At 36.6% G+C, this 26123-nt stretch overlaps 1 protein-coding gene across 7 annotated transcripts in view; it reads left to right on the forward strand.

Moving 5' to 3' along the window:
* Nucleotides 1-22100, forward strand: part of GREB1L (GREB1 like retinoic acid receptor coactivator) — a 168335-nt gene extending 146235 nt beyond the window's left edge. For 5 of the 7 annotated variants that reach the window (XM_039328526.1, XM_039328530.1, XM_039328528.1 and 2 more), the window contains 13 exons: nt 431-675; nt 5608-6161; nt 7749-7851; nt 8237-8392; nt 8523-8662; nt 10314-10475; nt 11565-11769; nt 12238-12403; nt 14577-14807; nt 15853-15994; nt 18282-18482; nt 18934-19072; nt 20088-22100. In XM_039328526.1, the coding sequence (XP_039184460.1) occupies nt 431-675; nt 5608-6161; nt 7749-7851; nt 8237-8392; nt 8523-8662; nt 10314-10475; nt 11565-11769; nt 12238-12403; nt 14577-14807; nt 15853-15994; nt 18282-18482; nt 18934-19072; nt 20088-20251 (2608 nt within the window). In that variant the 3' untranslated portion in view covers nt 20252-22100. The remainder of the gene's footprint in view (nt 1-430; nt 676-5607; nt 6162-7748; nt 7852-8236; nt 8393-8522; nt 8663-10313; nt 10476-11564; nt 11770-12237; nt 12404-14576; nt 14808-15852; nt 15995-18281; nt 18483-18933; nt 19073-20087) is intronic. The other 2 variants (XM_039328533.1, XM_039328527.1) reach the window with 1 other exon arrangement.
* Nucleotides 22101-26123: the final 4023 nt, after the last annotated feature.

The following is a 26123-nucleotide window of genomic DNA, read 5'->3' on the forward strand; positions in this document are numbered from 1 at the left end:
ACTAGATGAAGAGAACATAATTTAACAAATCAATCAAAAACATTAGACTTCTTCATTGATTTGAGGAAAATGATCCAATCTAATCTTGTAATTTAAAACCCTAATTTAAGGGAAAAGAAACAGATGAATAATTAGACAAAATATAGTTTGACAGAATGCTGAAAAATCCTGGTGACTGCATCTGTATCCTAAATATCACAACCAGATAACCCTGACAATTTCATATTTTATAAAGCACTACAGTTAATTTGTATTTGATTTTATTTGTATAAAATAAAATCTTTTTCTCAATAATTGTTTTGTTTTATTAGCAAAGTTAAAATACAAAACCCTCCCGCCTTCTTGTGAGTATGGATCATCCATCATTTTAAATGACAAGAATTATAACCCCATTGTCCAGCAATCCTATCTATATGGCTTTTCCCCTCAGGTCTCTGAAATACTGTGATCTTCGATTGATTGATTCAAGCTATTTAACTCGTACAGCCTTAGAACAAGAAGTAGGCCTAGCATGCTGCTATGTTTCCAAGGATGCAATTCGAGGGCCTATTGTAGCTCTTGACCTTAGTGAAAAGGAACAAGAGAAGACCAGCATTGGTGAGAATGATACTGATGAGCTGTTGATTGACTTGGAGAGGCCACAAAGTAACAGCAGTGCTGTGACTGGAACTTCAGGTTAGTTCTTAATTTTATCATTAACAGTGCTAGAGCTTGTAGAGAATGCCTTTTGTCCAGGAGGCACTGCTAATCCAGGAGATAGCAGAGCAAGTTTTGAAGGATATAAGAAAATGGAAAAGAGTAATAATTTTTAGGAGAGAATAGGATAGATGGAAAAACGGAAAGGAATGGATATAGCTGAATCTTTAATATGATCCTGATTGATTATTTCAGAATGGAGGGATGGAGGTGGAAGGGGTATTCAAGAGGATCCATTATTTAAAGTGTTATAGCCACCCTCAGAGTTGCCAATTTCCTCTCTCACTTATTAATGAGACACGCATCCAATCAATACTCTGCCCTTAAGAGAGTGAGGCATTGTAAGGTGGCTCTGGGAGTCACCCGTGTCATCATGTGAGGGGCAGCCACTCTAATCCTTTTACTCATTGCATTGCTATTAGGACCCTGGATACTCCTCAGGTGAGAATTGAAATTGTGACAGCTCTCTGGAGTGGCTGATCAGGTCAAATGCCTGATTCTAAGTGTCCTTTTAACAGGCTGCATTGAATGGTCAGAGGTGGCCTTTAATATGTAATAGGCAAATGAGGACCATAACTGGCAAGGACTGTATCACCCCTGTGGGTTACCCAATCTATTTCCTGGGTTTGAAGCAGTAATTTTGGAATTTTCATTTTCTTTCTTTGTTTTTCAGTCTAGTAAAAATGCTGTATTAAAAAAAGCTCTGTTTTAGGACCTCCAGAATATTTTTGTGTATTTTTCACTTAAAATAGTAGGAAACTGTTGCCGGTTAATGGTCACTTAGGTTGATGGGGTCTTTGCTTCAGAAAAGAGTTCAGGAAATGCTTATAGACCTCAAACCTCAAGTTTTCTACTCTGTCTTACAACAAAGTGTTGGTATAGAGTGGCTATTGCCTGTTCCAGTCCATTATCTAGAATGGCCACTTTATCTTGTCTAGACATACCTGGCATTCAGTTGACTTCTAGGAAATTGGCAAGTGGGTATAATGGGATCTAAATATAGCAATCCTCTTGTCTGAGATAGTTTGAAGTTAACCACATGATATTATTAGTAGTGGATATATTTTTCTTTATGCAGGATTTCAAATAGCCTTGAATGCAGGTGGAAGGCTGAAACATTCTTTCAATTAGCATTATGAAAAAAATGCTATTATTTCTTTTCTAAGCCACTATTACGTATTTTTTTCTGATGTGGACTAATTTTGACCTTTATTGACTATAGCTCAGTGAGCAGGGATGGCACAGTCATTGCTGCCAGCTGAGTAGCAAAGAGAAGCCTGGCCTGTTGTGCTTTTCTTCTTGTCTAGAAAGTGAACATAGTAGCTAGGCCACAGGTCGGCAACCTGCGGCTCCGGAGCCGCATGCGGCTCTTTGAGCCTTCCCCTCTGGCTCCCAGCCTCCTCTGCCTTTGCAGAGAGAGATAGAGACAGAGAGAGGAATTGCGCTTCCCTACTTCTCTCTCTCTCTCTCTCTCTCTCTCTCTCTCTCTCTCTCTCTCTCTCTCTCTGTGTTTATGTTTTTGTGTGTGTGTATGTGTAAAAGAGAGTGTACTCACAGTGTTCTCCGAGGAGCTGAAAAGCTTTCTGGGCAGAGCTCCTCCCTTTGCTGCGTCTCTGCAGGAAGCAGGAAGCAGGAAGGGCAGGAGAGAGCTAGCTAGCCCAGCTAGGCTGACTCAGGAATTCTGGGAGTTGAAGTCCATGAGTCATGAAAGAGACGAGGTTGCTTACCCCTGATCTTGTTGGACAATAGCTTGAAGCTTGCCAGGTGAGCAGCAGATAGGAGGGAGGGGAGAAAGAGAGAGAGAGAAAGAGGGAGGGAGGGAGGGAGGGAGGGAGGGAGGGAGAGAGAGAGAGAGTGGGGGAAGAGGAGTGGCAGACCAAGGGCAGATAGAGAGGGAGGGAGAGAGAGACCCTTTTGACATCTAAAATGAAGATAACACTGCATATATCCTTTTTTTTTACCTGTGTGTGTATGTAATTTTATTCTCTTAAAGCATTCTCTTGGTGATCATTGTTTTAATAGTATGGATATTCCCAAGTCATATTTTTACTTTTATTTTAGTGTGTGTGTGTGTGTGTGTGTGTGTGTGTGTGTACACACACACATACATACATACACACACGCGCGCGCGCACACACACACACACCTATAATAAAGGTAAAAAAGGATATATGCAGTGTTATCTTCATTTTAGATATCAAAAGGGTTTTGCGGCTCCCGGTGTTTTGTTTTTGGTGGGAAACGGGTCCAAGTGGCTCTTTGAGTGTTTTGGGTTGCCTACCCCTGAGCTAGGCTATGTAGAACTAATACTAGAGGAGTTTTTATTCAAATGTCTATTGAGCTCTGAAGTCAGTGGAAATCTCTTTCAGCCATGCCATAGTAAAAATAAAATATTTGTGGAGAGAGGGGAAAAACTTTGTACTTCCTCCAAGAATTATAATCTCATTGACAAAATAAGAAAGATTGACATGACCATGACCCCAAAAATATTTATCAAATCCTAACTCAGATTGGTTCTTTCCTTCCTGGACAGGTTTCCTGTTCCTATATTATAGGATTTGTGCTGGGTCTACCAAACAGTGCCCCAGGGCTCTGTTCTGGGCCCAGTGCTCTTCAACATCTTCATCAATGATTTGGATGAGGGGATAGATGGGGAACTCATCAAATTTGCAGATGACACTAAGCTGGCAGGAACAGCCAACACTCCAGAAGATAGGCTTAAGATACAGAAGGATCTTGATAGACTTGAACATTGGGTGCTATCTAACAAAATGAAATTCAATGGTGAAAAAAGTAAGGTTCTACATTTAGGCAAGAAAAACCAAATGCACGGGTATAGTATAGATGGTACCTTGCTCAATAGTAGCAATTGTGAGAGGGATCTCGGAGTCCTAGTGGACAATCACTTAAACATGAGCCAGCAGTGTGCTGCGGGCTGCCAGAAAAGCCAACACAGTGCTAGACTGCATTAACAGAGGGATAGAATCAAGATCACGTGAAGTATTAATACCACTTTACAATTCCTTGGTAAGGCCACACTTGGAATACTGCATCTGGCTTTGGTGACCACAATGTAAAAAAGATGCTGAGACTATAGAAAGAATATAGAGAAGAGTAACAAAGATGATCAGGGGACTGGAGGCTAAAACATATAAGGAACAGTTGCTGGAATTGGGTATGGCTAGTCTAATGAAGAGAAGGACGAGTGAGACATGATAGCAGTGTTCCAATATCTCAGGGGCTGTCACAAAGAAGAGGGAGTCAAGCTATTCTTCAAAGTACCTGAAGGCAGGACAAGAAGCAACGGATGGAAACTAACCAAAGGGAGAAGCAACGTAGAACTAAGGAGAAATTTTCTGAAAGTTAGAACAATTAATCAGTGAAACAACCTGCCTCCAGAAGCTATGAATGCTCCAACACTGGAAGTTTTTAAGAAGAGACTAGACAGCCATTTGTCTGAAATGGTATAGGGTTTCCTGTCTGAGCAGAGGGTTGGACTAGATGACCTCCAAGATCCCTTCCAACTGTTTATTATTATTATTGTTGTTGTTGTTGTTATTATTATTATTATTAAATCTTGACTGCAAAAATCCAGATAAAAGCTTGCTGTCATTTCTGCCATATAAGGGTCATCTGGATCCTGGCATCCCGGACCTGGTAGCCCTAGGTCTGTGAAAATTATACTCTCATTATATGTTTCTTTTTAGATCATTGTATTTGAAATTTGGAAAAATTAGACTTGTTGAAGTTCGTTTTCTTCTGCTAATCTTTTACATGGTAATGCAAATAATCATGATTAGGAACTCGCAGCAGGATGTTATGAAGAGTTCCACAGTACAATAAAATATGGCTTGTGTTTCCATAATTTATTAAATCCAAATTGTCAAATTATATACAGTGCACTAAGCCATAAACAAACTACATTAAAGGTTGGTACTCAAATGCTGTTTTTAAGTCCTTAATAACAATGTTTAGTTTCAGTTAATACTGAATGAGGTTATATTGACTAGTGGCATAGGGGAACTTATGATAGGTAGGGAGATCATAATTCCAGTGCCTAATTGTAATCTCATAACATCTTTTAAAAGGTTGAATATATACTGATTTAAATAAAAAGGAACTTTCCTGGGTTTAGACTTGGTAATCCAGTGTTCCAGTGATTTTCTGGCTGACAGAATAAACACTGCTGCTGTAAGATTTCTCTTTTCAGGTCTTGCTCATGTACTATTGACAAAAGGCAAAATGTTTTAGCTTCACAGTGCAAATTATTTTTATTTTTTTGCTGCCTATTTCCTGTTAACATCACAGGGCTGAGTGAAGAAAAAAATTGATAACATTTTTTTATACATGAATTCTTGTCATCCTAAACATTGTATACTAATAGTTTGACAACATAGTGCTACAATGACACATTTCTGGATTACATGGCTGAAATGTTGTGGTACTTAAATCTTGCATGAATCTACGTTGTGATATTTGACAGATTCTGGCCATTTGTAATGTATCTTTTAGAAACATTTTTCATTATTTTTTAGAATTTTTTAGAAAAATATTTCATTATTTTCTTTGTGAAAAGTATTTTGTGGAATGAGGTTTACCCATTAAACATTTGCCGATTCCTGCCATATTTTTGCTGATGACAGACTTCCTATACCTTTTACATATTGTAGGAATGTGATGATATGGACTGTTCTGTATACACTTCCGTATGTCGTTAAATGTATACTATAGAATTCATTCTCTGTTCACATCTATTTACCTATCCTCTCCTGATCTTTTGTGCTGTTCCAAAGTTCCAAGTGTAAGCTGAATATTTTCAGTATAGAAGTTGCAGGACAATGTACTATGCGTTATATTGTTACTGAATATCCTTCAGCCCTTCCTTTTCCTTCCTTTCAATCTACCTTCCAGGTTCTATAGCAGAAAATGGAGTAAGCTCCTCTAGTGCCACAGACAAGTCTCAAAAACCATCACTGTCTATGAACTTCCAGAATGTTGCTACTAGTTCTGTTGATGAAGGCTTTGCTGCTGGGGAGTCTTTGAAACAAGAATGTGACTCTCTAGCCAACCAGATAGCCAGCAGCACCACATCTAAATTGTCATCAGCTTCCCCTTCCGTCAGCCAGACCTTCCGATGGCCTAACCAGCCAGTGAAAAATTGCAAGACATTACACATATGCTTACCCCGAATTGTGATCTTGTCAAAAGCTGCCTATTGCTTCCTTGGTTCACAGAAAAGTGGGCAGCCATCTTTTTCTTCTGCTTTGTTACCTCATGCCGATGTGTCTTGGGTGAGCTCACTAAGGCCTTTGCTTCAAAAGGATATGACCAGTGAAGAGCAGTCTCTTTACTACCGACAGTGGACTGCTGCACGGCAACACCATGCAGACTACAGCAACCATAGCGAAACCAGTAGCAGCAGGAGTTTTCATCCACGACGGCTACTTCTTACAGGGCCACCTCAGGTAAATAGATATTATGGGGCAGACCAGACTTCTCCAGTCTGTCTCCTTCTAGATGAGTTGGGAAGATTTGTCTGAGATTTCCCACCTTTGAGTGATGTTGGCTAGGAATTCTGGAAGTAGAAATCCCAAAACATCTAAGCAGGTTAAGGAAGGTGCTGTTACAAAATGAGAAAGAATAAAATGTTTAGTAATTCACACTTATTAATAATAAAATACAGTTTGAGAAATACAGTTTATAAGCAACTGTGGCTATTTAGAGCATGTAAACTCCCTGGAATCTTTTATTCCAGGCTGTAATAATGTTTCTATTATAGTGTGAATCACTACATCCTTGAGGAGAAATTTATGATTGTTTTGATGTCAGTTGGGCCCAAACCAATGATCTTCCAGTAACATTTGCACACTATGCTGGGTCTTTTCCCCTATTAACCTGTGTATAATCAAGCCATGAAATCTATGTTTTAGAGCAGATGTGGTTGCATCTTCATTGGATTCAGAGCAGAGCTGATACCAGGTTACTTAACTGTGTGTTTCTTAATTGAATTTTACATGCTTCTGCATATTTATAAGGATGAACAACAAATTAGTGCATGCTGCTTGTTTCTATAACTATGTCCTTCCTTCATGGACATTAATAAAAATAACCAGGGAAGCTTGTCGTTCATAGATGTTTAGAAAAAATTACAATGTGTAGTAATTCACAATTACGATAATAACTTAGTTCATGTTAGACTTGTACTATTGTCATGTTCCTCCCTCAGGTTTTAATGAAAAGAGGTTTTTTGAAAGAAATGATGAACTTTACATGAAGCATATGACTTGAAAATCTCTCTGTTCTTTTCAAAATTGATAAAAACATGATTTAAATAAAAATAATTTCCAACAACTGATAATATATTTGCATGAATGAATCAGTCCTGTACTGATTAAAATATTTGATATTGGATAGTAAGGGGAAAAAAGAATGGATAAATGAATTAATAATATTGAGCATTTTATTCCACTAAGAGAAGAAGAGCTGATTATGTCTGACATTAATTTAAATAATATTAATATTAGCTAATAATATTTGAATCAAATAATTGGAAGTCATGTGAAGGTTTTGTAATCTGAATCTTTGTTTTGTTAAATAAGTCAAAATGTAATCATATAATTTTCTGCTCTAGAGACTTTATCTGCAAGAAATCACTGAATTTTCAGTAAATTACAGCAATGACAGTTGGGGCAAGTAAGCATATTAATTAAAGAAAGATTTCTGTGACAAATAATTTGATTTTATAAGTTGCTCATGAATTATTGACATCTCAGAGTTTTATCTAAAAGAACTTTAAGGCATAACTATTGCTTTTGAAAAATTCATTGTGCAACAAGCTAGGTAAATTTTTATTTAAAAAATTAATATTCTGAACCCCCACTTAATAGATATTTGATGCTCTAAAATGTACTGCCATACATACATTTTGTTTGTCACAGCTTGAATATACAATGATTCTTTTTTGAAATGATTGAAGCAGGAGATTCCAGAACAAAATGAATACACTTTTCTGATAGTATATTTTTAGAAGCTGTTTTTTTATCATTATTTAGGTTGGGAAAACTGGCTCTTATTTGCAGTTCCTACGAATTCTCTTTCGAATGCTGATCAGATTGCTGGAGGTAGACGTGTATGATGAGGAAGATATTAATATCAGTGAGTACTAAGGGCCTCTGTTCTAATTTCTGAAGACAATTCTATTTAATATGTGTGAAGCTTACAGTACTCTGAAAAGAGAAAACCAACTCCTGTAATACAAATTTGGTCTTGTGTTAGCAGAAAAAAGTGGAAGGTGTAATGTCAAATCAGAACTAAGAATATCAAATTATTCTTGACCAAAATTCTCCCTGATACATTCCCTGATGATAAAATATTACTTTTAGAGGCATTTGTCTAATTTTTCTAAAAGACTTTATAGTTTTTATATACTTAAAATTGTAATTGTAATAATTATTGAAATATCATTGTAATCTGTAAGAGGAATTTAGATAACATAAAACTATGATTTGGGTATTAACTAGTTATTCATATTTTGTTTTAGATCATACGGAAGAAAATGAAATTGCCCAGGCTAGCAGTGATCAGTGGCCTGACATTGAAATTGTCAGGAAAATGAATTTTGATCTCAGTGTGCATGATCCCAAATATGTTCTTATGAGTCCAGTCTACACAGAGCAACTGCAAAAAATAAAGCAGGGTGAGGGAACACTAAATTGTAGTTTCTTCTTTCTAACTAGTTTTTCAGAAATTTTATCGACATATTTTAGCAAATAATTTTTAGGATGTATTAAGTTGGCTCTTTTTCCTTTTATTGCATTTGTCCACAGAACCTAACAAAGAAACCAAAGTTGAAGAATCCAGAAAGCGCAATACTGTTTCTATGATGCTGACTAAGTATGCAGCTTACAATACTTTCCACCACTGTGAACAGTGCCATCAATATATGGACACAAATCCTTCGGCTCCGGTAATGCTTCTAACAGGCATTATTTTTTCCATCAGGGCCCCCTTGAGGAAAAAATAATAGTTTCTAAGAGTAATATTTCATTTTAAGCTTAGTTGTGCTTCTCTTTTGGAAAAGGTTATTGTATGTTAAATACATGCTTGTAGATGCTTTGGCTTTCGGTGGAAAAGATTCTTTAAAAAACGCAGGAATATGAACACAGCTCGATTACTCATTAACACAGTTGTGTCATTTTTTGGGATTGTACAGGTATCTGCTATATCCGTGGGATGCTGGAAACATTTATCTATGTTGCAGATAAATGCTATATTCATATTCTTGTGTGTTCTGAAAGTGTGTAGTGGGGTGCCCAAAGTGTGTAGTGGGGTGCCCCAGGGCTCTGTTCTGGGCCCAGTGCTCTTCAACATCTTCATCAACGATCTGGACGAGGGGATAGATGGGGAACTCATCAAATTTGCAGACAACACTAAGCTGGCAGGAATAACTAGCACTCCAGAAGACAGGATTAGGATACAGGAGGATCTGGACAGACTTGAACACTGGGCGCTATCTAACAAAATGAATTTCAATGGTGAAAAAAGTAAGGTTCTACATTTAGGCAAGAAAAACCAAATGTACAGGTATAGTATAGGGGGTACCTTGCTCAATAGTAGTAACTGTGAGAGGGATCTCGGAGTCCTAGTGGACAATCATTTAAATATGAGCCAGCAGTGTGCTGCAGCTACCAAAAAAGCCAACACATTGCTAGGCTGCATTAACAGAGGGATAGAATCAAGATCACGTGAAGTATTAATACCACTTTACAATGCCTTGGTAAGGCCACACTTGGAATAATGCATCCAGTTTTGGTCACCAGGATGTAAAAAAGATGTTGAGACTCTAGAAAGAGTACAGAGAAGAGCAACAACGATGATTAGGGGGCTGGAGGCTAAAACATAATAAGGAACGGTTGCTGTAATTGGGTATGTCTAGTTTAACGAAAAAAAAGACAAGGGGGGACATGATAGCAGTGTTCCAATATCTCAGGGGCTGCCACAAAGAAGAGGGAGTCAAGCTATTTTCCAAAGCGCCTGAAGGCAGGACAAGAAGCAACGGATGGAAACTAACCAAAGAGAGAAGCAACCTAGAACTAAGGAGAAATTTCCTGACAGTGAGAACAATTAACCAGTGGAACAACCTGTCTCCAGAAGCGGTGAATGCTCAAACACTGGAAGTTTTTTAAGAAGAAACTGGACAGCCATTTGTCCGAAATGGTATAGGGTTACCTGCCTGAGCAGGGGGTTGGACTTGATGACCTCCAAGGTCCCTTCCACCTTTATTATTATTATTATGATCTCTTCTGAAAGCATTACATAGCTTTAGCCCATATTCATTAGGATGAGACTATGGGCAAGGTTTTACTAGCAATATGAAAACATTCTTCTTGCCCTAAATTGTGATGCAAAATGAAGATGAGCCAATGCACTCTATTCTTGCAAAATCTCATTTATTGAAAACAGACCCTATTTTGCTGATATTTTCATAAGAGGAATCCAAATATTCTGCCCACATATATATTATTTGATAATAAAGCCCCACAAACTAAAGCTGGTTAATATTAACTGGCAGTTGGTCTCTTTAGTGTGTTACGATATCTTTTTCTCCTTGTATGCAGATGTCTGATTCTACCCTACATGCCTTTACATTCTCATCCTCAATGTTAGGAGAAGAGATTCAGCTACATTTTATCATTCCTAAAACCAAAGAAAACTATTTTGTCTTCAGCAAACAGGGCAGGCATTTGGAAAGCATGCGTCTTCCTCTTGTGTCTGATAAGGTTAGTGAAATGTGTTTTGACTGAGGTGGTGAGCTATATAGATACATGCAAGTATAAAAGAATATATCTAAGAGGCCAATACTCAATTCCAGAATCTGAACTAGGTCCCTTTTTCATTACCTTCAATTAACCCATGGATGGGTTCATTTTTTTCAGCCATATAAGCAGCAACTTGTTGCTCAAAGTTGAGGTCCATGTGTACGTCCATATCCATGTACGGGTGAAAAACCAAAGATATATAGGGACTAAAAAGTGCTGTGCAAGATTGTGGATTTCTTTCACTACTTTCAGTGGGAAACCAGCAAGCATTGAGAATGGATGCTGGGAGCAGGAACTATAGAGCTCCCTTCCCTAGCTAGTAGAGAAGTACAAAGATGGCAGCAGCCATTAGGAAAACAAATTTATTTCATAAAAACAGGAAGGGGGAGAAAGAAGCTCAAGAAGCCTCATCTCTATTTAGTGTAAGAGGGTGGGAAATAGAAATGCTTTCAATTTTCTGATATTATAATTATATCAAGAAAGTAGAGTTTTGGTATTCATTGTGATATTTGTTTCTTGACCTAACTTGAAGGGATGACAGTACTACAGATCATTGTTGAAAAGTCTGCTTTCTGAAAATTCTGCCCCCCCCCACTTTTAATCTAGATAGAGGATCACTACCATCACAGGTGAGATTTTTCCATTTGGTTTACATTCAGGGTGCACCATGAGGGTTTTCTGGATTCAGATACATTAGTAGGTACTTTAGATACTCACTATCAGCTCCCCCTTTCCATCTCTCAGTTTTATAAACTGATCTCAACTTTTCCAGGTTTTCTTTTAGGAATAAAACCAACATACATGAATTCTGTTATATAGCTACATAACGATTTAAAATTATTCTTCACAATATTTATGGGGTAGGAGAAAAGACAATGAAAGTTGAAGAATGTTCCAGTTGACAAAATTCTCCCAGCATGGTGTGTGTGTGTGTGTGTGTGTGTGTGTGTGTGTGTCTGTATCAGATAGTCCTGAAAGTAACATTAAAATCATGGACAATGAGTACATATATGAGACACATTACATCTCATTTGGCTTGTCATCCTGCAGAATTTGAATACAGTAAAGAGTCCTATTTTTACCCCTTCAAGTGGACGTCATGAACATGGTCTCTTGAATCTTTATCATGCTATGGAAGGCATCAGCCACCTCCATCTTCTTGTGGTCAAGGAATATGAAATGCCACTTTACCGCAAATATTGGCCCAACCATATCATGCTGGTTCTACCTGGCATGTTCAACAATGCAGGAGTTGGTGAGTAAGACAAGAGTCTAGAATATGGGTATTTTCATTTTGTTTGCAAGATGGAAAGAAGAGAGAAAAATCCATGATAAGGACAGATGAGTGTTTCTGCAGTTGTATAAAAAGATTTCAGTCTAATTAACAATAAACTTTTAAATAGTAATAATTTCCATTCTTTGTAGCATCTTTATGTCTATTGTTAAATTCATGTACATTTTATTACTTTTTTAAAAAAAGAATTTTATTTTTTTAAAAAAGTCATAACCAATCTTCAAACTTCAAACTTAAAAAAACCTTGAAAAAAAATAGAGAAACAAACTAAAAATATAAGAAAGAAAGAAAGAAAACCCTACTTTGTATCTTAAAGTTACTGAGATTGAGAAAAACAGATCTAGCTTTAATTTAGAATCTGTTCCTCTTTGGACTTTTCAAGCTCTTTTTACCACTCAGAAAATCAGTCTCCCTGTTACCTATTTTCAGGTGCTGCCAGATTCCTAATTAAAGAACTTTCTTACCATAACCTGGAACTAGAAAGAAATCGTTTGGAGGAACTGGGAGTTAAACGTCAGTGTGTTTGGCCATTCATTGTTGTCATGGATGATTCTTGTGTCTTATGGAACAGTCATGTTGTCCAAGAACAATCTAGGTAAGTTTGTCAAGGCTGATGTGACACTAATGACTAGGAGCAGAATCTTGGATCAGATGGCATATCCACTGGTTCAAGGCAAGAAAGGGCAATTTTGCTGTGATGATGATGTTTGATAACATGAAATAGATATTCACTTAGGCATCTAAAATAGGATATTTTACGACACTGGATCGAATTAGTAAGCTGGCACCTTTGATTTGTTAAGAAACCTTCATATAAATATTGCACCAAAGTGACTAAAATGCTTGAAACACTGTTCGGTACCTTAGCTGTATTTACTGTTTGAAATTAAGAGCTTTTTAAAAAATAAAGGGCAATTATGCTAAGAATAATCTCAATTGTATTCCGTGGTTTATCTTTCTGATTTTAAAGCCATTATTCAATGTTATAATGCAGTAGTATGTGCCCATTAATGAATTTAATAGAGACTTGATAGTATACTTTGATGGTTGCATGATTACCCTATGTTTAACTTGGAACTCTATTGATTTAAGATTCACTTAATTTTCTAAGAGAATTAGGCTCTACAGAGTGACACTTTTTAGTTCTGTTTCTTTTTCCCTTTTATATTTCTCATTCTTAGTTAACTGTCCAAATTGTGACTATAGTTCAGTGTCAATACTCACTGACCTCTTCTCTATGTACTTTATACACCCATTGTAAATTTACTACCATGACAGACTAATCCAAATGTAATTGAATAGAAAACACAGGTAACAAATACAGGTTCTGCTCTGATTTCTTTGACTTGGTTGTTCACCTTTCATTCCATCTTTCTTTCTTTCTTTCTTTCTTTCTTTCTTTCTTTCTTTCTTTCTTTCTTTCTTTCTTTCTTTCTTTCTTTGAAATTATAATTGTTCTGGGATGTGTTTTGTGGCATCTGTTTGGATGCATTCGATGGAATCTCTATCTTCTGACAGTCGGTGGTCTTAAATTAGCATTATTGCATTGTCTATTTACAGCAGCAGTTCTCAACCTATGGGTCGGGACCCCAGTTGGGGTCGATCGACCATTTCACAGGGGTCGCCAAGCAAGGCTGTCCGCCATTTTTCCCCCTTTTCTGGCAGGTGCCTTACCTCCCTTGGACTGGGCCAGCTGGTGACCCAGCCGGTGGTCGGCCTGTTCCATCTCTGCCGCTTGCCAGCTACATCTTGGCCGGTGCATGTGTGGCGCTCCCAGGCAGGGAAAGTCCTCGACTTACGACCGGTTGGGTAGTCCTCGACTTACGACCAGTTTAGTCCTTGACTTACGGCCGGTTGGGGGTCGCAGCATTAAAAAGGTTGAGAACCACTGATTTACAGCAACCCTATACATTTTCTCAATTTTTGAAGATCTTACTACCTCCTAAAAGAGAGTGCATGTAATTTTTTTTGTATGGAGTTGTTGTATGAGAGAGCAGATTTTGAGTGCTCCAATACTGCCCTCCCTCAAAGAACCCTGTTGCTAATGTCTGACTATAAAGGCTGTTTATTGTTTCCCTACATGCAGTAACTTACAACAATGGCTAGAAGATTTGGGCAAAGTGCTTAGTTGCAAAATTCCTGTCACAATCTCATACCACTTTCACTGTTCCTAATGGTATATTTAATTCAGATGGAATGATGGCTTGGTATCATGCAGCTTCATTCTACAGTAAGATGTTTTGCAGGTGACTGAAAGCTCACACAGTGAATTGCAAATATGAATTGGAAGCTGCTGCAAGCAATTTGTTTTGTTTCCCTTTTCCAGGAAGTAGAGGGTGTAAGAGAATTTTGTTCTTCCAAAATGGAAAATGTTGGAATGATAAACTGAGGACATGATAATTTTTTGCATCCTTTTTTTGATCGGATATAAAACATTGATATTCCTTGTCTATTTTCTACATGCTGAAATCTGAAGGAGACAACCGCAGAAACTGCTTGAAAACAATTGAGATATATTGGGCAGTGAAAATGGTGCCATCTGGAAGTCCCCTAAGACACCCAGTACTAGTATCTTCATAAAAATAGCCACTTCTTGATTAGCTTAAAATACTGAAAGTCCATAGAATGGCAGCTTAAGTCTAGTTCTCAGTGATCCAAGGAGATTGCTGCATTTGTTGTTTATTTCCTAAGCACGTTATCTTTACCTATGTGTTGTAGATATCACTGTGAGGTAATATAATCACATGTTTTGGCTTTTTGCCTTTCAGTAGTCAGTGTATGGATCAAGGATCAACCAGTAAAAATGTATCTCTAAAGAGTGTTCTACAGCATATTGAAGCCACACCCAAAATTGTCCATTATGCAATAGTGGGCATCCAGAAATGGAACAGCAAATTGAATTCTAGAGCACCCAAAGTCCCCTTTTCCAGATGCCACATACATGATTTTATACTGCTGAACATAGACCTGACTCAAAATGTGCAATATGATCTCAACAGGTGGGTAAAAGTATGCAAGTCAAATATGGTGCTAGCTTGGATGTCTTCATGTGTTTTCTCTCCTTGTCCTTGCCTGCCTACTTTTTCTCTTTTGAAACAGGTCAATAAGAGAAGTTCCTACATAACATTTTCCTTTAATAGTTATTTGAAATATGGTAAAGTAGGAGGTTGATGCTGGAAAGAGGATTGCATAATGAAGGGCAGAAAGTTTGCCTCCATTCCTCCTGAGCACTTTGTAGAGGATTCAGGTGTAAGAACATCATATTTCATCCATGAGATTTTCACCAGCATTTTATTTCATCAGATTGAATGAATATTAGAAAGGGGTGGGGAGTGAGAGGAGGCAAAATAATTTTTCTGCCTGGTGTAATTGATACCTTACCTCTTTAGCAGCTTGCTATTGGGACATTGTGCGAAATAGAACTCAAGCATGGGTGAAAATTGTTTTGTAACCAAACGCTTTCTCCATGAATATTTGTATTTATTTTCTAATTTGGAACTCATTTACTATCCAAGATTCAGAATTGGGACCGAGGAAATTCACTTGTCTTCCCAGGGGCTATAATCTGGTAGGAAGAAGGAACACATTGTGTTAGCATTGTTTTAAAGGTTTTATTTGGGAGGCGATGTATGTGAAGCCTCTAAGCCAGTGTTTCCCAAACTTGACAATTTTAAGGCATGTGGACTTCAACTCCCAGAATTCCACAGCCAGCAACGTTGAAGTCCACATGCCTTAAAATTGTCAAGTTTGGGAAACACTGCTCTAAGCAAGTGACTGTATCTTAATGTGTAAATTATATGGAGCACTAACAGTAAAACATTTGTACATTTACAGTCTTTTGTTGTTATTTTGTATTGTAGAATTCTAAGCTAGAAGTCCTAATTAGTTTCCTAAGCTTATGATTTCCAGCTAAGATTTCAGCTCTATGAAGTCTCAATGAGCATATCTAATATCAGAGAAAAATTCTAGGAATTGTAATATCAACATATTTGGAGAGCATCAGGTTACATATAACCACATGCAAATCTATGTTCATTTGCTTAGGTATTTCTGTGAAGATGTAGACTTTAATCTGAGAACAAACAGCAGTGGCTTGCTTATCTGTTGTTTTAACAACTTCAGTCTTATGAAGAAACATATCCAGGTTGGCGGTCAAAAAGACTTTGATATTAAGCCTAAAATAATGGTGAGTGGAAAAAGAAAATGCTTTTTTATATTCCCTTCTCTTCTCCCTATTTCCATTTCCTTATGAAGTCATAGATATGGGGAAAGGTTCCAAGGGACAAATCATTGATCTTTCAGTGGTAGTGGTCCGAGGGTACATTCAGTGCTTGGCAATGGGTCGTAAGGTCTGGTTGATTTGCAATTGATTGGCGAGTCATTGGGAGTCAGATGACATACAAACTTAATGTAATTATTATTGTTATTTATGGCCTCTTTAATGAAAGGAGTAACCTACCTTCCTTTCCCAGTCATTAAGATACATTACTAAAATAAGGAATCGTTAAAAAATCATACAACTGCTTTTATAAATGGTACTAGTCCTTTTAGAACTTGAGCATCTATTGATGGATACTCTTAATACTCTTAATGGTCTTGGTTCAATTAATAAATATTTGTTGTGGTAAAAGTTCCCTAATAAAGAACTGGGTTTCCTCAACGTTTTCCTTACATTTGTATCTAGCCACTTGATAGGGTTCTAGAAAAACAAAAGAAAATCAGTCCAGCAATCCAGAATCTGCACATTTCCAGAAAAGGGGAATTTTCTTGTGGGAAAATCTCTAGGGAAAGGAAGGAAATCAGATGAGTGAGAGTACCCAGCAACTTTTTCTTCCCCATCCCTACATAGCTATTGGCACCAACTCTCTGGTGGGAAATTCCTGGAAATGTGTTACTTTGCATTGTGTTCTGCTCTAGGTCATCAACATGGATGTGCCTCAAACATTTCTTTTGATGCCCAAATGGTATCAATCCCACTTGACTTTGTATAGGTGTCCAAATGACAAAGCAGCTGGTTCATATCCTGATTATCTCACTATCAGATAAACTTGTTCACTGGATTATCCAGAACAGTGCAATTGGCACTAGATTCCACCCCACCACACCTAAGGGGCTCTTCTGTAAGGTTTATAATCTCTTAGTTGATAGGACCAGATCCTATTAGATGAAAAGGAGGGAAAGAATTTCTTGTACTATATGAATAAGTTTTATGACTTATAGTCTCTGGTGTCCTTCCATTTCAAGCCATTGTTTTACTTATTAATTGGTTACAGTATATTTATATATGTATATATATACAGTACTTGCTGACTTCTCTATGGGATGCAATCTTATTAGTCTTTTTTCCATCTATTTGCTTTACATATATCATGAAATATTTTAGCTTTGTACAGGAACTCTGTTTAGCAATTGTGCTCTATGCTCGTCTTTTTCTATTCACATGACTTTCAATTTCTTTCTTGATAATCATTCAACTATTCAGATTGCTATCAAATAGGCTAATCATTGGATCCATAAACAAGAAATCAAATATAACCATATTTGATAGATATTTTTACTTCTGCAGCTGGCAGATGTTCTATTTGCTACCTGGCTGATTTCAAAGAATACGTCTAAGAACCTGTAGTGCAATACAGGAATCAGGCCTAGGATAAAGGTTGCTTTTTAAAAAAATAATAATGAAAACTCACAAAAAACCTTTGGGGTTGTAAAACATTTTGAATTTGAAATAGTTTGAGTTCAAAAGAGGTTGCTGCAATCTATAGCTCTCATTATTTTAGAAGTGTTTCATGTTTTAACAAGGCCTGTTTTGATTTTGACACAAGTGTTTTAAGTTCATAGCTGAAAATGTTAGGAATAATTTACTGTGAACGTGAAATGTTTCAGATACGAAATGTTTTGGGCACTCATACTAAAATTCTTTCTAAGGGAGATTTTTTATTTGTTTGCTTATTTAGGCTTGCCATTATTACACAGTCCCTGTAAAAATATGAGTGCCTGTTATAGAATTATTTTAATTCTTTCTTACTGGTTCCCCCCCTCCCCATCTTGTTTATTTATTTTCCAATTTTATTAATTTTATAAATAATAGTTTTATAAATGTTTTTTCATGCCTAGGGTGGAAATAGAACTCATACCCTTCTGGTTTCTAGCCTGGTACCTTCACCGCTAGACCACTGGCTCTCCTCCAGTATAGGAAGTGCTGGCTGTCCAGCATCACTGATCTGTGTTGTTACTGTTGCTGGGTACCACTTCCAGATTTATGTACTTATTTAGCATAGGCAACCACTGCCCACAAGAGAAGGTCCACAGAAGGATAGTGTGCCAAAAACTGTTTAAGCTTGGCTCCACTTTTTTCTTATTTTTTTCCACTCTACCCAACATTTTAAACTGATAATTGAATGCTAGTTGCAACCTGAGCTTCCTAAATATACTCAGTATATTTCACATGGATGTATTGTTTTCCTGTCTAGGTTTCAGAAAGTTTGGCTCCACTAATACCTCTTCAGTATGTTTGTGCTCCAGACAGCGAGCACACCCTGTTGGCAGCTCCAGCTCAATTTCTTTTAGAGAAGTTCCTTCAGTATGCCACATACAAGCTTTTCCCAAAGGCCATCTACAACTTTAAAAACCCTGTCTTAGCTGTTGATTGTTATTTGAATATTGGGCCTCAGGTATGTATACAGAAACTTTGTATTTTACAACTCAGTAGAAAAACAAAGGCTTCTCTTTGAAAGGAATGAATGTGTCAAGGCAATTCCAATCTTGAGACTTTTATCTTTTATTCGTAAAGCTGACGCACCGATACTACTCTTTTTAACTGCTTTATCAATATTTTGAATGTTGAGAACCATTTACCAGGATATTTTACTCTCTCTCTTTTAAAATGTTTGGATAAACAATCTAATGCTCTGAGGCATATTGTAGATTCTTCCCATCTATTTTTACTGTTTAAACAATTTTTGCTCCAGTTTTCTTAAACTGACTTGTGCATTTTGGAAACAGTTATTGTTAACTGTTGATCCTTAAAGCGAATTTGATGAGATATTTATATACATGTTGAGGTAGGAACATTTTAAAGACAGAAGACTTAAATGTATGTATCTGTTCCCATTTCTGGTATAGGTAGCTCTTTGCTATGTAAGTTCACGGCCACATTCAGTTAATGTGAACTGCGAAGGGGTGTTTTTCAGTGGTCTTCTTCTCTACCTTTGTGACTCCTTCGTTGGACCAGACTTTCTTAAAAGGTTCAAATTCCTGAAAGGTAATGTGATTTCTGTATAGAACGTGCTGACTGGTCCCGAACAAGGATAGACTAAACTCCCCAAAATTGCCATTATATGCTGTGCAATGTAACGACCGTTATTTGACAAAGTTGTAGAAAAGTAATGAAAAGCAGCATTGTCCTCCAGTTCCAGATCCACTTTCTGATTCTCCAGCACCTTTACACCTAAAACATGAAAAAGCCAGAAGCAAAATAGTCTCAACCTTGGTTCTTAAATGCATACTCATTTAAGTAGAGTCTTTTCTTTATTTTTTGGGAACTTATTAAATAATTTTGAATTAGCTGCTTCTTAATATCCTAGAAGTTATCTATTTTTTATTCCTGAAATACTGGAAAACCTATGTAAAGAGCCTGAGGCTCTGTCCATCAGCACAATCTCTCTGAAAACTGAACGGAATGTGTTCACATTTGATATGCTTCTGTATGAGAGAGGCAGTTGATCAGTTCCCTGGAATGTTGCTGAGTTTCATCTTGAGCTCCTTTCCTTCCTTATCCCATGACCCAAAGGAGTCACTGTGCAGCCTGCCCTGAACTTTCTACTCATAATTTGAGAACATTTGTATTGTCTCCTGTGGTCTATCCATTTGACAGAAAAAAGGCAAAATATTCAATAGCAACAACAGAATTCTATTTCTCTTTAATATTAGCAATAGCATTTAGACTTATATACCTCCACATAGTACTTTACAGCACTCTGGACAATTTATGTTGGCATATTGCCCCCAACAATTTGGATCCTCATTTTACTGACCTTGGAAGGCTGAATCAACCTTGAGCCAGTTAGGATCAAACTTCTGGCTGTGGGCAGAGTTTGCCTGCAATATTACATTCTGACCATTGCGCCAGACCATTTGCTATTACTCTTTACTATTACTTTCTTTTAAGGGTGCAATAATGTTTCCAAGCAATAGAGAGCAATCACAGAAGATAAATGTTGGGGAAATTAAACTGTGGTATAAACTGTATGCTATTTAATTTTATCTTTTAATTTTAGGTGCAACACTGTGTGTGATATGCCAAGACAGGAGCTCCTTGCGTCAAACTATTGTCCGATTGGAGCTGGAAGATGAGTGGCAGTTCCGTCTGAGAGATGAATTCCAAACTGCTAACAGCTCTGATGACAAGCCACTCTATTTTCTGACTGGGCGCCATATATAAGCTTGAGTCAATGGCATAGGACACAGGAGAACCTAATGAGCTGGATTATATCTTTTTCCTTATTTCAGTTAATGTACAATCACTGTGGAGTAAAGTGCAACCTAAGACTTGTGTTCAATCACTATTTTAAAGATTTCCCCAATTTCAGGCCTAGTTTTAAAAGTTTTCTCTCTTATTTTATGATTGAAAGAGCATTGATCTCAAGTTAATTCCTTCGGTATCACTGATTTAGAAGATGATGTACCCACTGTGACTAAGATATGGAGAAATCTTTTCAAGGGGAGGGGGGGTGAAATTATGTTCGATCTCTGCCAGCTTGAGTTACCTGAGGCCCATACAAGACAAGTGGGATCATCTGAAGATAATGTATTGAGGAATACTGTCCATTTCTCTTCATAGCTGTACTTTTGGTACGGTCTAACTCAGGGGTTTAAAATTACAAAACACAAGATATTTGTGTTTGAAAGAATAACCTTTATTCACTTTCTGTGCAGTGTTAGGTGAAGGTTTGTTATTTTTTTTCTGTATTGAAACTGTTTTGGCAAAGTTTCCACAAAAGTTAAAACGTTTACTACAAAAGCCTGAACAAATCAGTGAATGTATGGCAGGCATTTATATAAAGATGCAGGTTTGGGCTGTCGTTATTGATTTAAATCCAGAGATCTTATGTGAAGAGAGAATCTGTGCAGGTGATATAACTTTTTTCCTTCGACAATATATATGGAACTGGATCCCAAAGGAGAGGCTGCATCCAAACCTGCTTTTTGCACTCAGATTATCACGGACCATGGTTTGAAAAGCATCTGCTCAGCCAGCCTAAATAGATAACTTTTGCATATTGTTTCCTCAGTGTATTTAAGCTCCACCAATAATTTCTGTCCTCAGTGTTATGGTATGTTGTTTTGAAATGGCTAAATAACCTTCTTGTTTCTTGCATAGCTGAAATTCCTGGAATTGTTTCTGCAGTGGATGCCTCACATGCTTCAGCTTTCTCAAGTACTGGGGATAGAAAATGTTAGTTTGTGCTTTATGAAGAGCATTTTACTATTCTGTGATGAAGAGACTGAGCACAGAACAGGAATAACAGGGCTTAGTACTTTATTATGTAATTAAATTATAAAAGTCCTTTAGGAATCACTTTCCATTGAATTGGGACCAGAAACAGACGCCATGCTTTCCAATTATCTAAAACACACCTAGAAAAGTGGGCCAGTCTATAGGATTTGAAGCAGTTGAACACTGGCCCAGTGGGGCTCATACAACTCCGTTCCCCCTACTTGCCTGTGTGAGCAACTGGCCAAATGGAGGCACCGTAACAGGGCGGTACTCCTGTCTGGATCTGCCACCTTGACGCCATGCTTCTGTTCCAAAGCTCAAGTAATTTTAGATGGCACAGAACTGGGATATGGGAGGTAGGTCCAGAGTATCTCTTGCTGCAATGCCTCTTGCACTGCTTGCACAGGTGTGTACTTTGGTGGGGAATGGGAGAACTGGAGCATTCTTGAGCTTAGCACAACTCCTTCATATACAAATATCGTATATGTGCTTGACTGGATCAAGCCCTGTACTTTTTATTTGTTTGAATTAGAGAGAAAGAGATGTATTAAATTTTAAATAGGCATTAAGTTGTGTAAAAGTGAGGTTCTTTGCACCAGCACTTTGTGCTGTGAAATATGCTGAGTGTTTAAATGAGTCTAGTACAATCAAATCTTCATATTGCAGTTAATAATACAGGTAGTGCTTGACTTACGACTATAATTGACCCAAAATTTCTATTGTTAAGTGAGACGTTTGTTATTTTATGACCTTTCTTGACTCAGTTGTTAAGTGAATCACTGCAGTTGATAAATTAGCAACTTGGCTGTTAAGTGAATCTGGCTTCCCCGTTGACTTTGCTTGTCAGAAAGTTGCAAAAGGTGATCACATGACCCTGGAACATAGCGAAGGTCATAAATATGAAACAGTTGCCCAGCATCTGAATTTTGATCACATGACCATGGGGATGCTGCAAAGTTTGTAACTGTGAAAAACGGTCATAAGCCACTTTTTTCAGTGCTGTTGTAACTTTGAACGATCACTAAATGAACTGTTGTAAGTCGAGGACTAACTGTAGACAGAATTCCTTATTTCCTCCTTGTTAGTCAGTTTTCAATTTCTTTTTATGTTATCCTTTACTGTAGTTCTTCCTTTGGACACAAATCTTACATTTCTTGCACAGATATTTAAAGTTGTGCAGCCTATTTCATAAGATGGTGAAAACAAATAGCAATTTGTTTGGGGCTGTTTAAATACAAACAATGATACCTGCAACTTTCAAATGAAGCACCTGCCCAAACTGCATTTAGAACAAAGTGTTAATCATGCAACTTTTTTTACCTTGTGAAAGAGCTGTTTACAAATAATGAAAAGCATAATATATTGAAGTTGAAAGGGAAGTAATGGTTTTCAAATCTATTGTTTTTATTGTACTTTTACATAAATGTAGCATATTTCAAATGAACAATTGTTTACTTTAGTATATTCTTTTTTGGTACCCTTATAATATTTGCCTTATACTTTAATAAGTACCTTTACATTTGGGGAATAGAAATTTGCATAAAAGTTACAAGTAGGAGATGTCAGATAATCTATGTTTCATTGTGGTTTAATGAGGCTGAACATAATTTGTAAATGTTTCCAAAGAGTTGCCATTTTATTGCAAATTTTGCAGATTGAAGGCTTTTGAAATCTTCTTTATATATTTGAAGTTTGCACTATGTTCTTAAAATTCCAGGTGCTTTGACCCTTAATAAAGAGCATAAAAACAGAAGCTGAGAATTTAGGGATAAAGGGTCTTTTCACACAATCGGGGTTTGGGGCTATATCTGAAGGAGAATGTAAGTGGTTACAATATCTGAGTAAACACTATGTTTTATACATAAGAAAATGTATTTCCTGAGTAGCAGATTCTTATTTTATTTGATGCATCACATGTTTTTTACTACTGTTGAGTTGTAATTACAGCATGAAGTGTTTAATTCAGAAGCTATTCAAATTGTGCAGTTTTTATTTAGTTTACTAGTGCACTCCCTGTTGAACAAATTGTGCAGGAATATATTTTGTTTATCATTGATGTATGAAAACTGTACTCTCTCTTATTACTAAGCAATGTTTTGTGTGATTGCGTGGAAAGATCTTAAAAGATATTTTCTAAATTGGACAAGAACAATCAATAGTTCAACATAGTTTCACGAAAGCAAAGACAGAAGAGTTGTGGTTAAATATTCTTTGAAACCTCTTCAGTAAATGTCTTCACAACCTCAATGTTAAGTTTTCTGTAATACAGTGAAATAAATTCTGAATGTGATAAGTGGGATAGGAGAGCAGAGCAAGATACCAAATGTTTTGATGATATTTCATTTACAAGCCTTGTAGCAAGGTGATATGAATGTATTAAAAGGCCAGCATTATTTTACCTGTGAGCTCGTTAAATATAAATAATTGACAAGTCCCAGGTTATACTGAATATAATCTGTAATTTTTTTAAAAAATGACTCAGATTCTATTTCTGTAATTTATACAATTACTTTATGTGATCTCTAAAAAAAAGAGGGTAAATGTTGCTCTCTTAGGACTGCTTCACATTTGACCTGTTTCCTACTGAGATAAACTTTCAAGAAATAAAGCACACGATTATTATATATAGAAACAAAAAATATTCAGCTTGTCAACAATTCATGTTTATCTTGTTTCCTACATAGAGCTACTTGCTCTATAGGAAGTTCTTCAGATTTGAAGCAGTCCTTGGTGAAAACTCTTTCAACCAAAACATGGTGAATTTAGCTTCACTAGTCAGTCTACCTCACATTTATTTTAACTGAAGTTTTCTGCAATTGTGTCTATAGTATGTTTATAATGTTATTTCATTAAATTCAGTAATGTTATTATCTTTGAAGTGTTGGTCTTAATATAGTGCAAACTCTCTGTGGGTCTACATGAATGAAATACTTTTAAGTCTCTTTCCATTATACAATCCAATCTTTTAATTTGGTTTTGCGTTGCTTATTCTTCTAATTTTGTTAAAGGAAATTGATGTACATTAAAATCAGTGGTTTTTTAGCTTGGCAACTTTAAAATGTGTGGACTTCAACTCTCCTGGCATGTGGGTTGGGGAATTCTGGAAGTCGAAGTCCACACATCTTAGAGTTGCCATAGTTAAAAAACACTGACATATATTATGCTGTTTGTATCACTTCAGCTAAAAGTATGCTAAGTTACTTTTTTGTCCATTTCAGAAGCCTAGCCTTATGTGAAGGTACAAATCCATATAAGTAGGAACCAGTGTATAAATATTTAAACTTTCCTTTACATTGGCATAGGTCCTCAAATATCACCCAAAAGTTGCAATTTTAGTATGTCCCCAAGATGCCCCTTTGTTGATGGAAAAACGGTATTGCTTGGGATTAGATCGGACTAAATGGACCTGCAGGATACATATTGGTGACATCAAGTTTTATCAAGCTTCAAAAATAGTAGTGTAATTGTTGTCCACTCTGTGCATGAGGGAACTAACCTCTAACTGTAAGTTAGTAGTAACCAGTTAAAGGATATAAGAGCCTTTACTGTAGTTCATTTAAATGCCTTATCAATCCTACTGGAAAACAAATATTTAATATTCCCACTGTTAATATGTGTAGACCAATGTAACAGATCCTTTTATGGGGAACCTGATTCAATTCATATAATACACTTATTAGTCTAAATATAGACCAAGGCAGAGATCATATTATTTCTCCACTGTTGAAATAGCTAGATGTACTTCTGTTTTATGGTCAGATTCTGCACCATGTCAATAGTTAATCAATTAAATGCTACTTATGTTTATTAGGTTTACACTATATTGATTCCTCAGAATTTTTATTTTGATCAATTACTGATACAATAAACTTAATAATTACTCAAATAGCCAATACATAAGCTAATAGTTAAACCTGTACTAGCTAATCGTTAATCCAAGGTGACTGTAGATGCTTAATTATCTATGTCAGGAAGCAATGCTACAGCATTTGCAAGGAGTTTTATTATGCATAGGAGCAGAACAAAGCAGGTCTTTGTTAAAAAGCTATTGCCTTTTTCAAAGCTCATATAATGCTTCATAATTACAAAGACAGCCATGGCAGCTTCTAAACAATACAAACAAACTTACAAAATACATGGTTGCTGTTACAGAAGAGATAAAAATTTCCTTAAAATTCAGAAAGTTGTGCAGAAACTATCTTCTGATTGAAGTATTGAGCTCATGAACTGATGGCTTAATACTACACAGTCCAAAACTTACAGTTAAGATCAATAGGCCTGCCTCAATATAGAGATACTTGTTTTATCCCCCTTGGGAAATATGAATTATAAGTGTCACCAAGATTTAAGATTTAGAACCAACCTTAAGAATAGCCAATGGGAGTTCTAGCCCTCCATTTTAATTGCAATTCTGTAAAATGATGACAGAGATACATTAAAAAAAATTCCAATAGAAGGAAAAGTTTTAAGAAATTCATGATTACAGCATTTCTTTTGCAGGCTCTATGAATGATTCCGGATTTTAAGTTTTAGAAGGTAAGAAAGGTATGCTTATATTTTGGGCCTAGTATAACCTCAAATTAACAAGATAATAATCCACTTTATGATTTGACAATATCTTCCCGTGAAAAGGTGATCATATTAGCATGACTAAGCATGAAGGTAGCCATTCTGTCTATAACATATTCAGGGTAGGAAACGGCTTAAATACTAACCAGTACTATTTTTTTTTCTCACACAGAATTATCCAGGAATGGGACCACAAGCCTATTTTGTATGTAATGAACCTGAAAAAGTATTAATATTAAAATCCATT

Source organism: Crotalus tigris, unplaced genomic scaffold (genome assembly GCF_016545835.1).
Source record: "Crotalus tigris isolate CLP2741 ecotype Arizona unplaced genomic scaffold, ASM1654583v1 scf7180000024382.2542628, whole genome shotgun sequence".
Taxonomy (NCBI): domain Eukaryota; kingdom Metazoa; phylum Chordata; class Lepidosauria; order Squamata; family Viperidae; genus Crotalus; species Crotalus tigris.